This window comes from Elgaria multicarinata, chromosome 11 (assembly GCF_023053635.1).
Source record: "Elgaria multicarinata webbii isolate HBS135686 ecotype San Diego chromosome 11, rElgMul1.1.pri, whole genome shotgun sequence".
Classification (NCBI taxonomy): Eukaryota; Metazoa; Chordata; class Lepidosauria; order Squamata; family Anguidae; genus Elgaria; species Elgaria multicarinata.
Window position 1 is genome coordinate 17,656,581 of NC_086181.1, and position 15,388 is coordinate 17,671,968.

General features: G+C 42.8%; 1 protein-coding gene across 1 annotated transcript; it reads right to left on the reverse strand.

Moving 5' to 3' along the window:
* Positions 1-246: 246 nt before the first annotated feature.
* LOC134406652 (transient receptor potential cation channel subfamily M member 5-like) lies at positions 247-9,195 on the reverse strand (the record flags this gene model as incomplete). The annotated part of the gene is made up of 4 exons (XM_063138170.1): positions 9,189-9,195; positions 2,391-2,559; positions 1,250-1,431; positions 247-272 (listed from the first exon to the last, which is right to left on the reverse strand). Coding segments are annotated over exons 1-4 (384 nt in total), but the record flags the coding sequence as incomplete, so codon positions are not given.
* Positions 9,196-15,388: the final 6,193 nt, after the last annotated feature.

Genomic DNA, 15,388 nt, shown 5'->3' on the forward strand with positions numbered 1-15,388 from the left:
TCACTATATACAAATAAACACATTTGATCTGAAAATTGACATGGATTGGGAATGAGCCACCTCAAATTCCAACCTGCCCTTTGTCTCCTCTTTAGGTTCCCTCCCACACTACTCCTGGCCTCCACTCCCCAATCCTCACTTTTTGGAGGTTCGCCGGAGCCGTTCCGTGTCTCTCTCATGTTTCTGCTGGGACTGAGCGACTAAGTACTTCTCATTCTGCACTGATTCCCACGTGAGTAGATGTCTATCTTGGGCCGCAGAGAGTTCCAGCACTGCCCAAAACAAAAATGGATGTAGCGTGAGAGCGAGAAGAAGAAAGACCCATGTGAAAAGGACGTTAAACTGGGCGCTTGGGTAGGCGAAAGAGGGATGTTCGTGCTCACCAGGATTCTCCAAACAAGAGCTTGCTGCTCATCTCTCCCCGATTCGCGCTCACCTTTGCGATCGAAGTTTATTTTGCACCAGTGGGGAAATTGCACAAAACCAACTGCTATTGAATGTGAAATTTATGCAAGCAATTCCCAATTTTCCCCCATGGACTAAAGTGTGGATGACTTAAAATGTGCACGTTTTGCAGTTCAGGAAATTCGTGAACATCTTCAGTGATTTGCAAACTGAAATGAAATTCTTGTACATCCTTATTTGGGAATGATACTTTCTAACATTTACAAATGACCTAGAGCAGCCTTCCTCAACCTGTGGCCCCCCAGAGGGTCGGTTTACAGCTTCCAATGGCTGGGGATGATGGAAGTTGCCTCTGGAGGGCAACAGGTTTGGAAAGCCTGACCTAGAGTCAGGGACAAACACTGAGGGACAAACACTGAGCACAGATATCCAATTACGGCTTCAAACAAATTCAGGGGAGATGTGGTATAAAAATGTATATAAATCCATATGTATATAAATCCATACATAAGAGTATCTTTTGGAGCTTTTTGAGAGGCAACCATTCCGAATAATTAAGTGTCTCGCTGCAAAACACAGCTGAAGACTAAGAAGAAACCGGCTGGATAAGACCAAGGCCTTAGCTAGACCTAAGATTTATCCCGGGATCATCCCGGGGTCGTCGCTGCCTGCTCCCGGGATCCCCTGTGTGTCATTTACATGAACAGCGATGACCCCGTGCGCCATGTTTTTTTACAGGAATGCAGAGAAGGTTGGAAGGGGATAGGGGGCACAAGAGAAAGGACAGCCAGGAAACTCTCCTGTTCAGAGCCCTAAGATCCCCTCCTCCCACCACAGGACTCACGGAAGTGGCGCCCTTTGGCCGACTGAACCTTGCGTACGTGGCGCTTGAAGACAAGGTGCAGGTGGCTGATCAGGATGAAAGGTGGAGCCAGGGCTGGGCGGCTGTGATACTCCAGGATTAGGTTGTAGCGCTGGGATTTCCAATAGATGTCACTGTTGCCTTGCACTTTGGAGAATGTGTAACTGTTGGGGGACAGGGGAGAAATACCTTAAGGTAATTGTAGTCCACATACAGATGTGCATGAAAACAAGAGCAGATGGTGGGCAGTGGTTGCAGCAGGACAAGCACTATTTCCATTTTGCTCACACACACACACACACACACACACACACCTTAGTTCCAAACTGAGTGCTGACTGTAGGCCTCCCCTTATTGTACATTGAAGGAATATTGTCTGTTCTGTTCCTGTTTTGCTGATCATGCATTTATTTAGCACTTTCTTCCCTTCCCTTTTTAAAATCCCATGTCTTTTTCTCTAGGAAAGGTTGGGGGTGGCTTTGTGATTGACAGAAGAGCAGGCCAGTCAGGGCTGTGCACAGCCCTTCTCTAAGGAGGATGGGGGAGTGGCTTCATTATTGGCACAAGGGTCATCTCATCAGTGCTCCGCACAACCCTGCTCTAAGGATAGCGGGGGAGTGATTTCATGATCGACACAAGGGCCCACCAATCAGTGCTATGCAAATACAACTTCTGCTGCAAACTGGGGGAAAAAGGTTTCCCCAGAACTTGATCCAAGGGAGAAATAAGCACCAATGTAAAAAAAGATTGTGAATGCACTTCCCATGTGCATTACTTAGATTGGTCTAAAATACAAATGTAAAACCTGCATTTTTGTCTGCAGTCAACTGCACATTAATTACATCCATATGTAACACAAACAGCGTTGGACAGAATCAAGAGAATGACTTTGTCTCCTAGGTGAACACAAGTTTCTGCAGGGGTGTTGAACCTCCGGCCCACAGGCCAAATTCAGCCTGCCAGGGATCCCAATCTCTTGGGTTTCCCCGGATGACCACACACTCTCTCCCCAACCACCGATTGCTAGGTGGTTTCCCGGCTTTCGTGCAGTACACACACACACACAAACACACACGCACACTAATTCATTCACAAGAGGCGCAGGAACCCACAACCACGGTACCTGAACATGGCGATGAGCAAGTTGAGGAGCAGAATGTTGGCTACGAGCAGGAAGATCACCAGGAGAACGAGCACCAGCCAGTTGGCATAGGTGTTGGTGCAGGGTTTGGCGTCCTCCATCAAGATGGCCACAGGGTCGTAGGTGCAGTTCGATGCTTTGATCAGGGCAGCTGGGGGCAGAAGGAAAGACCAGGCAGAGAGACTTAGAGCACAACCCCTTAAAGGGCAGGGGCCTGCGGTCAAGGGTGGAGCAGACGCTTTGCACGCGGAAGGACCTAGGCTCAATCCCCAGGGTCTGCACTTAGGACTGGCATTTGGGCCAGATCTACACGCAGGTAGGACCTGACACTTTGAAAACATTTTGAAACCTGTACATGGAGTGTGTCCTGGACCTCAACAGTTGCCACTACTGTTATAAACCATTTTAAAGCACTAGTGTAGACCCTGCCATAGACTCTTGTCTGAAGTCTCGGGGAGTTACTTCCAGCCAGTGTAGACCACTGGCCTCCAACTGGTGAGTCGGGACCCAAAAGTGGATCATGAGATCAGTCCAGATGGGCTGTGGCAAATCCGTTGTCTGTGGTGACCATATGAAAAGGAGGACAGGGCTCCTGTATCTTTAGCAGATGTGTAGAAACAGGAAATTCAGCAGGTGTCATTTCAGCAGGTGTCATGCATGCAGCACCCGGTGAAATTCCCTCTTCATCACAACAGTTAAAGATGCAGAAGCCCTGCCTTCTTGACCAGGTACAAAAGAGGGCATGGCTCCTGCAGCTTTAATTGTTGTGATGAAGAGGGAATTTCACCAGGTGTTGCATGCAAACAAATGGCACCTCCTGAAATTCCCTTTTCTATACAACTGTTAAAGATACAGGAGCTCTGTCCCCCTTTTCATATGGTCACCCTACTGTGGCCACCATGTTGGGCATGGAGAAAATTGTTGAAGTGGGTCTCATTTTGCAGATTGGCAGACCAAAGAAAATGCATTCAAAGATGCATACATTTTTAAAAAGTACGCATAAAAAAGGTGGAAAAATACACACAAATGTCCTTTAGTCAATGTTGAAAAATGTATACTTTTCAGGTGTGCACAATTGAGGCATACATTTAGGAAAATGCACACAGAAATTTGCACAAACATTTCTGCGAATGAAAAAAAGCAGCTCGCAGCCTGATAAGGACACAAGTTAGAATAAGCTAGTTTTCCCCATTCGCACATCCCTCTCCCTAACCATTGATATTGCTGGCTGGGGTTAACAGAAGTTGAAGTCCAAACCATCTGGAGGGACCCAGGTTGGAGAAGGCTGGTCTCAAATACAAGATATGAACGTAAGGGGAGCCCTGCTGGATCAGGCCAGTGGCCAGCCAGATGCCTAGGGGATGTTACAAGCAGGACATGATGACGGCGGTGGTCCCTCTCCTCATTTTTGTCCCCTAGCATCTGATATCGAGATACACTGGCTCTAGATATGGGGGTTCCATTGAGTTATGATGGCAAATGGCAATTGTCCCATCCCATTTTAAAGCCATTTAAGCTAACAGCGCACCACGTGGTTGTAAATTCCACAAACTAAGAACACATTGTATGAAACAGAGCTTCTTTTGGGCCTGCCTACCCCAATTTGGTGCCTTTCAGATGATGGGAATTGCGATCCAGCACATCTGGAGGGCACCAGCTTGGGAAAGGCTGCTTTAGGCTGTCCTGAGCCTACTGCTGATGATTCCATTGGGTGTCCCCAAGTTCTACAGTTGTGAAAAATCTGTGCTGATTCTCTTCTTGCCATTCATCGTTCTGTTAACTTCTGATAGAGGTTTATAATATGATGAACAGCATGGAGTTGATCACTCTATCACTCAGTTGAGCACTCTAATCATCTTTCTTTTTTCTAAACTAAAAAGCCCCCAAACAATCATACGGAAGATCTTCCACCCCCTTAGCCATTTTGGTTGACCCCTTTTCTGCATCTTATCTATGGCTACACTACCCCAGGCCTGCATTTAAGCACTAGTCGAATGCATGTATGAGAGGGGTGGAGAAGGAGCAATGGAGCACTCCAGCCCCGCTTCTGCCCCAAGCATAGAAACGCAGCGGTGCGTCTGTCCTCTTCCAGATCCCAGCAGGCAAGTAAAACATACATATTTTGGTGGGCTAGTAACTTTTGCCGATTTATTTCCAGGGCTGCAGAACTCCTCTCTGAGGCAGGGCTGCCCAAAGTGGCTGCATATCCGGGATGGAAACCAGCACCCCTAAATTAGAAGCGCAGAAGCAGGAGTGAATTGACCTGCTCCGCCTTGCCCAGAGGCGGAGTAGAAGCGGACCGCGGCCCCTAGAAGCAAGGCAAAGAGAAGCGCCCATTTTCGGAGCGCTCCGGTTTCTGCGTTCCGCTTCTATCGCCATCTTGAAACATTTCGCCCATAGGATTAGATTGCGGAAAAGAATCGCAGATAACTGTGTTGTTTTTGAAGCTATCTTTCTAAAAATTCTTGTGCTTGGAGAGTCGTGAATGGGGGTCATTTTGAGACTACTCTCTACCTTTTCCGAAGGGCTGAGGGGCAGAGTCAACTCCCGGTCATGATCACATGATCCCAAAGTTGGAGGAGGGGATAGGCAAAACAGGTAACTTGGGATTCTGGGAACTTCTCTTTCTTAGTCTGAACGGACTTTTCCCAGTGTTTTTTAAAACAGTAGCCCCACCAAATGCACAAACACAACCTGTGAAATCATATACTATACTAAGCCAATAATAAGAGATAGAAACACAGCACTGCTACCCACCCTAACTTTGGGGAACAACTGAAAAGATGTGGTGCAAGGGGATGAGCTCCCCTAGGGCATCCCATGTGGACGTGCCCTCACTCTCTCCTGTACTTGGAAGGCCATCAGAGCCTTCCAAAGAGAGTAACCCGGTGGAGCAATGCCTATCATGAATTGAAGTGAGCGGTCTACTTCTCTTAGTGGTGAAGCGATGTCTATCATGAGTTGAAGTGACAGTTCCACTTTTCTGTTGTGGTGAAGCAATGGCTTTCATGAGTTGAACTGACAGCCTTGCTTCTTAAAAGACTGGTTGACCACCAGTCAAATTGGCAGCTGCTGCTTCCCCCTCCCCTGGGCACGTCCCCCTATTGCTGGTAAAAGACAGATATAGCCTTTTTAAAAAAGTTCTTCTTGTTGTTTATTCAGCAACACTGCTGCTTTTAATTCCACCCCTCCTTCGTTTATTTATTTATTTATTTATTCCATTTTATATGCATTACTGGCTTATCCTTGGCTCACTTCCTTATGCCCCCAGAAATGTCTGCTGCCTGCCTGCCTGCCTTCCCTCTCTCCTCCCCTGCCCGCCTCACAGGGATGTTGTGTGTGTCTGGCTTTGACTCAGGGGAGAAGTCCTTCCTGCGCTCACTTGGAGTTTTGGAAGTTCCAAATCCATTTTTCAAGTGTGGAAGAAGATTCATATAGGTTTATCTCTACTCCCCAATTCATGGCATGTTGGGATTTCCTTTGAAATGGCCCCATTGAGATGTCTGCAGGTTTAAGCCCCGCCAAAAATCGGGATGATGGGACTGCCTTGAGTCTGGGCGTGCATCTGTATCCCTGGATAAGCTGACATGGTGGTGAGTTTGAGGTTTCTAACGTGCAAATTGACGGAGCTATGGAAAGGGGTGTGAATGGGGTGTTGGATTTTCATAAATTCCCCCAAAATCAGGGGATGACGGGACTGCCTTGAGTCTGGGCGTGCATGTGTATCCCTGGATAAGCTGTCATGGTGGCGAGTTTGAGGTTTCTAACGTGCAAATTGACGGAGCTATGGAAAGGGGTGTGAATGGGGTGTTGGATTTTCATAAATTCCCCCAAAATCAGGGGATGATGGGACTGCCTTGAGTCTGGGCGTGCATGTGTATCCCTGGATAAGCTGTCATTGGTGGCAGGTTTGAGGTTTCTAACGTGCAAATTGACGGAGCTATGGAAAGGGGTGTGAATGGGGTGTTGGATTTTCCTAAATTCCCCAAAAATCAGGGGATGATGGGACTGCCTTGAGTCTGGGCATGCATATGTATCCCTGGATAAGCTGTCATGGTGGCGAGTTTGAGGTTTCTAACGTGCAAATTGACGGAGCTATGGAAAGGGATGTGAATGGGGTGCCCGATTTTCATAAATTCCCCAAAAATCAGGGGATGATGGGATTGCCTTGAGTCTTGGCGTGCGTGTGTATACCTCCATGAGGTGTCATGGTGCGAAACTTGAGGTTTCTAACTTTCACAGAAAAAAAGTTGTTTACTTTTTTAGCGTAATGCAAGCCTATGGGGGGGGGGGAAACGGAGCTCCGATCCGGATCCGGAGCTCCGAGCGGAGCGGAGCGGACATGGGCAGAGCGGGGGCGGAGCAAAGCGGGCCGATCCGAAAATCACGGATCTGGAAGTGAAGCGGAGCGGGGGGTCCGTGCACACCCCTAGTTATAAGGCCATTTCCAATCAATTTAAAGTCCATCATTCTACAGTGAGAAAGATGATTCAAAAGTGGAAAACATTCAAGACTGTTGCCAATCTTCCCAGGAGAGGACGTCCCAGCAAACCGTGCAATGCTCAGAGAAATTGCAAAAAACCCAAGAGTTACATCTCAGACTCTACAGGCCTCAGTGAGCATGTTAATGTTAAAGTTATGACAGTACAATTAGAAAAAGATTGAACAAGTATGGTTTGTTTGGAAGGGTTGCCAGGAGAAAGCCTCTTCTCTCTAAAAAGAACGTGGCAGCACGGCTTAGGTTTGCAAACTTGCATCTGAACAAACCACAAGACTTCTGGAACGATGTCCTTTGGACAGATGAGACCAAAGTGGAGATGTTTGGCCATAATGCACAGCGCCACGTTTGGCGAAAACCAAACACAGCATATCAGCACAAACACCTCATACCAACTGTCAAGCACGGTGGTGGAGGGATGATGATTTGGGCTTGTTTTGCAGCCACAGGACCTGGGAACCTTGCAGTCATTGAGTCGACCATGAACTCCTCTGTATACCAAAGTATTCTAGAGTCAAATGTGAGGCCATCTGTCCGACAGCTAAAGCTTGGATGAAATTGGGTCATGCAACAGGACAATGATCCCAAGCACACCAGCAAATCTACAACAGAATGGCTGAAAAAGAAAAGAATCAAGGTGTTGCAATGGCCCAGTCAAAGTCCAGACCTCAACCCAATTGAAATGCTGTGGCGGAACCTCAAGAGAGCTGTGCATAAACAAATGCCCTCAAACCTCAATGAACTGAAGCAACTTTGTAAAGAAGAGTGGGCCAAAATTCCTCCACAACGATGTGAGAGACTGATAAAGTCATACAGAAAATGATTACTTCAAGTTATTGCTGCTAAAGGTGGTTCTACAAGCTATTGAATCCTGATATGTAAAATCATACAATTCCAAGAGGGTGTACCTTCTTTTTCACATGACTGTACATCATTTTTCTCTGTTCCTTGCAAAAATTCTATCAGAGGTTTCCATTCAGATGTAAATGTGGCTGTTGATTTATCTCTCATTATTGCTGTAAGTTTTGCCATTTCCGCCAACTCAAATATCTTCAATATGTATTCTTCCATTGTTGGCGTTATTTCATTTTTCCACTTCTGTATATACAATAATCTCGCTGCTATCATCTTATACAAAAACAAAGTTCCCCCCTTCTCTTTCCATTGATTGTCCATTAACCCCAATAGAAAGGCTTCTGGTTTCATTTGTATATTAGTCTAATATTTTCTGGTTTATGTATTTCCGTCCAGAATGCCTTAGCTTTTTTACAAGTCCACCAAAGGTGATAGAAGTTTCCATCTTCCTCACATTTCCAACATTTGCTCGAAGCTCCCTTAGATATTTTAGCCAGTATTGTAGGCGACATATGCCATCTATACATCATCTTATAAAAATTCTCTTTGAACATAATGTAAATTTCAAACCTTTTCCCCACATTCTTCCACTGTTCCATTGAAATGTTATATCCAAAGTTTTGAGCCCATTTTATCATACAGCCTTTTACCTGCTCATCCTCTGTTTCATACTTTAATAAGAGATTATACATCTTTGAGATCACATGCTCATCTTTTGTACACAATGCCTTTCAAACTCAGTTTTCACTTGCTCAAATATGAAAACTATTGACATATATGACCTTCTTTCAACAACTCCTCCCTTGGTTTTAATTTACATTTATCTTGTGATATTTCTAATACATCATCATATGCTCTGTTTTAAGTTTTTATTTTTCCAACAGCACATAAACAGACATCACATATAATACATACAAACAAAGCTATACATATAACAACTACAATTACACTAAAAACATTTAAGTGAGGTTAAAGTACTTTTTTTAGCCCTCTTCATGCCAAAAATACCCACTAATTTCTTAATTACCATTTATATATCAATCAAATTCATTTTTCTTATAATTTATCTAAGTTTCATACATTGGATTCACAGAGTTATACTTCTTTCCTCTCTTTCCCCATCTTAATACTAAAATGCACAAACAAATACATCATTTTTTCTCTGTCTCTTTCAGATGTTCTATCAAAGGTTTCCTTTTCAACATAAACATAGCTGTTGACCTTTCCTTACATCATCATATGTTAACCATTTAAGCATAAATGACAATCCCCTCCTGTTAATAGCCTCCTGGGCAGACACCCAAAGCGGTATGTTCTGGCAGAACTTTGGTTTGTATTTATTCCATACTCTTAGGATAGCACGTCTCACACAGTGATGATTAAATTCTACGTTAACTTTAGCTTTGTCATACCACAAATAACCATACCATCCATATCTCAATTCGTGTCATTCCAGTTCTAACAGTCTCCTGTTTTTCAACAACATCCAGTCTTTCATCCACACTAAGCAGCAGCCAGAGAAATACGCCCTGAGGTCTGGCAACCTAGTCCTCCTCTTCCTTTCGCATCCTGCAATATTTTAATTTTAACTCTTGGGTTTTTTGCTTGCCATGTAAACTTAGATATCTCTCTCTGCCACTGCTTAAATGGTAAGTCCAATGTTACAATGGGCATTGTTTGAAACAAAAATAACATTCTTGGCAAAACATTCATTTTAATTGCAGCAATTCTCCCCCAAAAAGACACTTGGACCCTTTCCCATTTTAATAGTTCTTTTTTAACTTCATTCCACACCTTGACATAGTTATTATGTATTTTTTAACGGTTTTTAATGCTTTATGTGTGTATGTTCTGTGTTTTAGAATTTTAAATTTTGTATACTCGTTTTTATCTTAATTTTAGAATTTCTGTAAACCACCCAGAGAGCCCTGGCTATGGGAGCGGTATATAAATGCAATAAATAAATAAATAAAAATTATGAAATAACATACAGTTCATATTTGCCAGGACAATTCCCAAATATTTTACATTCTTTTCAATTTGGAAGCCTGTCTTTTCTATAAATTTTTATTGTTCTTCGCAGTTCATATTCTTTGTTAACATCTGTTTATTAACTTTGAAGCCTGCTACTTTCCCAAATTCTTTCAGTTTTCTCATCAAGATTTCAATACCCTTTAAAGCAGCCTTCCTCAACCTGGGGCGCGCCAGATGTGTTGGACTACAACTCCCAGAATGCCCCAGCCAGCTGGCTGAGGCATTCTGGGAGATGCAGTCCAACACATCTGGCGCGCCCCAGGTTGAGGAAGGCTGCTTTAAAGGATCTTCCAAGGTAAAGACCAAATCATCCGCAAATGCCCTCAACTTGTATGACTCTTTTTAAAATCTTTATTCCTCTAATTTGTTCCTCTTGTCTTATATCTCGATTCAGCAGTTCTAACACCAAGATAAACAATAACAGTGACAGTGGACAACCCTGTCTTGTCCCCCTTTATATTTCACATGATTTGGTCACATCTCCATTAATAATTATTTGTGCTTTCTGAGAGGTGTAAATAGATTTCACCCATTTTATTAAATTTACTCCAAAGTCCATTTCTTCTAGAGTTCTAAGTAAAAGGGGCCAATTAAGATTATCAAACGCTTTTTCTGCATCCAGGAAAATCAAAGCCGCCTGTTTCTCTGGGTGTTTTTCCAAATATTCCACGACATTTAGGACTGTTCTTACATTGTCTCTCAACTGCCTCTTAGGTAAAAAGCCATTTTGATCCTCATGTATAAATTCTTGTAGGACTTTCTAAAGTCTTTCCGCCAAAATTGCCGTAAATAGCTTATAATCATTTGATATAAATAATAGTTAACTAATAGTTAGCTGTTCTCTATCAGAAGACAAGCAGTAAGGCAAACATGCAGTCTAAGCGAAGAGACCACATATACAGTTGGGGTCAAGAGGTAAGCACGTTATCTGGAAAGACCCAGCTTGCTCAGTCAACAGACAATACACAATGAGTTTCTGCTAAGGGCAGTGGCTGCAAGGTTAGTCTATGAGCTTCTTGCGAAAAATTTACCCAAGAATGACACTGTATAACCAAATATGATGTAACTTGTTTGCCACACAGTATAAAAGTCCTGGATGAGAAGCATTCGGGGCTGCTGCTGCTCCTAAATTTGAAGCAGGCAGTCTTTTCGCTGCGGAAATAAAGCCAAGGCTTTGATCTTACCCCATGTCTATTTGTTATTTGGTTCCGGCGGCTAGACACGATCCGAGAGAGAGAGAGCTCAATTTGAGGGCTCTTACCACACATTGTTTATAATCCTGTCCCCACAATATACCCCTGTAAAAAATTTAAGGTCCAGATATTTTCTCTGCTGATAGGTGATCTTAAGGTGTTGGGTTAACATAATAATTTGGGTAGACATTCTGATTCTTGTGCAAAACCTTTTCAGGGGCTATTTTCAAAATGGCGGACAATTTTCTTTAGGTCACTAGTTTTTGTCAATCACAGAAGTAACTATCCTGTGTTTGGTATCAAATTATAGGTTTTCAGGGTCAAGGAGTTCAAAAAATGTGTTATTTTGTCAGAGTACTCCTTCTGCCATTTTCCAAGATGGCGTTGAAATGTTGTCTCATTTTCTTGACAAATCAGCATACAAATGTGATTTTGGCTTTAAAGTATAGTTTTTTGGGGTTGAGCAGGTCAACAATTACATTAATTTTGATGGAAAGACAGTCCTTCCACCATTTTTAAAAATGGCACCCAAACTTTTTTCCCTACAATAGGCCAAGTAATGCGAATGTTTAGCTTATGTAGTCATTTTTTTCATGATGTATGCTAAAACATGGTTTATTGCATCATTCATTTTAAAAAAGGAATGAAATTTGAATATTTATATTTTTGTATACTCATCAGGTGCTACTATTGTATCTAGAGACTTGCTAAAACAGAAAAAAAATCACATTTATATAGAAATATTAAAGCAGTTTAACATAAGCATTTTTGCAATTCCCCCCCCAAAAAAACATTTACAGAAATTTGTGCATTTGACCACTGTGTTTTGACATGGACACCTCATTGTACCACAAACCTTACAGTTACATACACATAAAAGATCACATGGCAGGAAATTCAAGAACGTTTTTGGTCGTAGGACATCATCATCATTTTCCCAACTGTAATCACATGGGTCTATTTCTGGATGAACACTCTCTAAGAGGCACATACATCTTCTCATCAGATAAAATGCTCTTGTGATATGCCCTCTTATGGAGCGTGATGTGGAAGGAAGCTCACTGATTGGTCCAGATCTTTTATATTCACTGAAACACAGATTGTCAAAAGTGTCATATTTTGAGTGAGATTTCCAGATGCGTACAGGGTACTTCTCCACTTCCTCAAAATGACAGTCATTACGTGTTTCCCCAAATTCAGTAAGATATTTTGTTGGTTCGGCACTTAGTGCTCCAACTTTTATCCTGATTTTGCTCATTTCATCATCTCCTGTTAGAATATGAGCCTTTATGACTACTCTTGACATCTGTGGACCTAACTTTTTGAACAGTTCATGAACTGAAATGAAGTTATCATTTTCCCCTGTTCCAAAACATACCCATAACTGAGACATACCTTATGGAAACCCAACTGGACATAAATCAAAGAAGCAAGATAATGACATCCGCATCATATGAAAGCAGAACAACGCTCTCTGAACTGTTGTGAACTGCCCAGTCTACATGTGGAACAATTCTAAAGTCACAGCCTCCTCCAATCTATTCATTAGTTGTTCAAGAACCTGAGTCCCTTCTCTTGTGACTAGAACAGCAGGTTCCAGCTCATCAACAACTGAACCACTAAATATCAGTGGAAGTATAGCTTTTCCTGCTTCCTCTTGCAATTTTGTTTGTGCTAACTTCTGCAGATTTGTCTTGTTTGAGGCAGATGACCAGAATTTTTCAAGCTGAACAGGTATTGGTATATTGCTTTCAATTACACCCAGATCTACTGTACCAGTAGTAGATTCTCTTCTTATCCTCTCTCGCATTCCTTTACTGTCAGCTGCAAATAGCTGTCGAAAACAAAATAAAGTTCCAGAAGACAACATACAGATGTTGATCCCTTCACTATGTTGTTAACAACTTCTCCAAAGTTCTTCATTGCTGACATCTTAACCATTCTTACTTGGGACATAAAGTCAACTAAAACAGTGGTTTTCAATGGCGAATATGCATTGAGTTCAAAATCTTCAGGGGAAAGATGCTTCTCAAGCCATGCTGTGAGAATGTGCATCAACATGAAACAGCATGTTCGTTGGCAGTACATCATGCTCCATAATTTTCTCTATTGATTCACCCCTTTCTTTCGCAATTTCCATATCTCTGTGTGCTTGAGCAATTACTTCCTTAGTTATCAGTTTGGGTGTGGTAGGCTCTGTGGTGCTTTCTGTAGCAAAAGATAGTAGTTTTACTTTAGAGATTGTGTCTGACAGCTTTTTATTTTTTGATTTAAATCTCTCCTGCCTGAGGTGCTGATACAGGTCTGAACCATGTCTTAAGACATCAAAGCCCAACAATACCTTTTGAACTTTTCTGGGATCTTTGAATGATTTGCTCCAACTTCATATTAGGTGCTATAGCACTGGACCTCCCCTCTTTATCCTTCACAACAAAATGTCCTTCAATGAATTTTGGGTAAAGGAAGGGGTTCTCATGCTCCAGTTTCTTTACTCTCTCCAGATACCAGCTGCCATACCGTAGGTAACTGATGAAGTCAAATTCATGAAAAATGGGAAGTAAAGACTCAACAGTGTCAACATGAAGATTCCAGTTACCATCACGATCAGCAACAATCAAGTTTTTCACTAGTGAAACTATCCTGAAGAAGATTTCCCAGCCAATAGGATATTAAAAAAGGGGGTAGGAAGGGGCAGGAAAAGGATGGGGTAAGAATTTAAGAACAGACTTCACAACAGGCAATTTCACAAGGCAAGCAAACCTTTAAAATTCTAGCCCACCCAAAACCATGCCTCAAAGGCAAACAGATTTCCCTGGAATGTCTAAAACCAAGCGTTTACCCAGGGATCACCAGGGATCTCCCATTCTACATACGCATAAGTCCAGGGAAGAAGGCTGGGCCCCTGGCTGCCCGCCTCTTTATCCTTTTTCAGGCCGGCAGGCCTCGTGACTCACTTTAGCCAGTCCTATGCCCCACTCGGGTCATTGGCACCCCCTCCCTTGCCAGGCCGTCTCCACAGTTGAATCAGGTCAACACCCCAATTAATACAACCTTGGCTACTCAAGCTAAACTGATAACCCATAGGCGCTGTTCCAGGAGATAGAGAGGACTTGGCACAGCCAATTACCCAGCCATGAGATAGACTCTAAGGAATGTTCCCTGAAACTCCCTCCTCCTGGCCCCGAGGCCGGCCAGACTGAGCAAAACTAACTGAACAGGGCCGCAGCCATTTTGGGCCATTCTTCACAAGAGGAAGTTGATTGTTGATATTTTGTAATAGATGGAACTTTATTAAAATGTTAATAAAAATGTGCTGGAGGCCTTTAATGTTTTAGAACAAATGTTGTTGATGGTCATCACTGTGAATTTCCCCTAAGTCTAAAAACAAGTGACTTTAGTCTTCCCAACAAGAAAAAAAATCCAGCTGCTGCTCTCTTGTAGGGTGACCATATGAAAAGGAGGACAGGGCTTCTGTGTTTTTAACAGTAGTTTACAAAAGGAAATTTCAGCAAGTGTCATTTGTATGTATGCAACACTTGGTGAAATTCCCTCTTCATCACAACATTTAAAGCTGCAGTAGCCCTGCCCTCTTTTGTATCTGGTCACTCTAGTATAGCTCCTGCAGCTTTAACTGTTGTGATTTCACCAGGAGCTTCATGCATACAAATGACACCTGCTGAAATCCCCTTTTCAATACAACTGTTAAAGATACAGAAGCCCTGTCCTCCTTTTCATATGGTCACCCTACTCTCTTGGCCCAAACATGGGACAAGATCAGTGAAAAGGAAAAGAAATGCATGCCCTGACATCTCAACAGGGACATGATTATGGTACCCCAGTTTTCGTTTTGTGACCTCCACCTTCCTCCATTTTTACCCTTTGTTGAAGGTTCTTTGCTCTCTGTCGTATGCAGTGTTTATTTACTTTGCCGTTTGGGGGGATATGTTTTTTTAAAATCCATTAAAAGCACAATTTAAGGAACTGCAATAAAAGGAAACACTCATCTCACAATTTTGCCTGTTTGTGAGAAAGTAGAAGCAATGTGAAGCATTTTATCTTTGTTTTAGGGGGTTAATCCTTAATTGCTAATTTAGCATTGCTTATCGTGATATATTTTTAAAATTGTACACCACCCTGAAACCCGAATAGGAGACGGCTGGTATATAAATATTTTTAATTAATTAAATTGAGCTTTTAAAAAGACAACATCAGCTATTTTGCCAGTCAGCCCTTTCCATCGGTGCAGATTTCTCCTGGGCTACCATTGCACGGGAGCTTTCCTTGCCCTCGCTACAGCAGTGCCTGCCCCCTCCCCACGATAAAAGTGTAAAGGAATTGAAACCGCCCGGAACGAATTCGCGATAGTTGACGTGCAGCGCTGGAACTCTGATTCCCCCGTG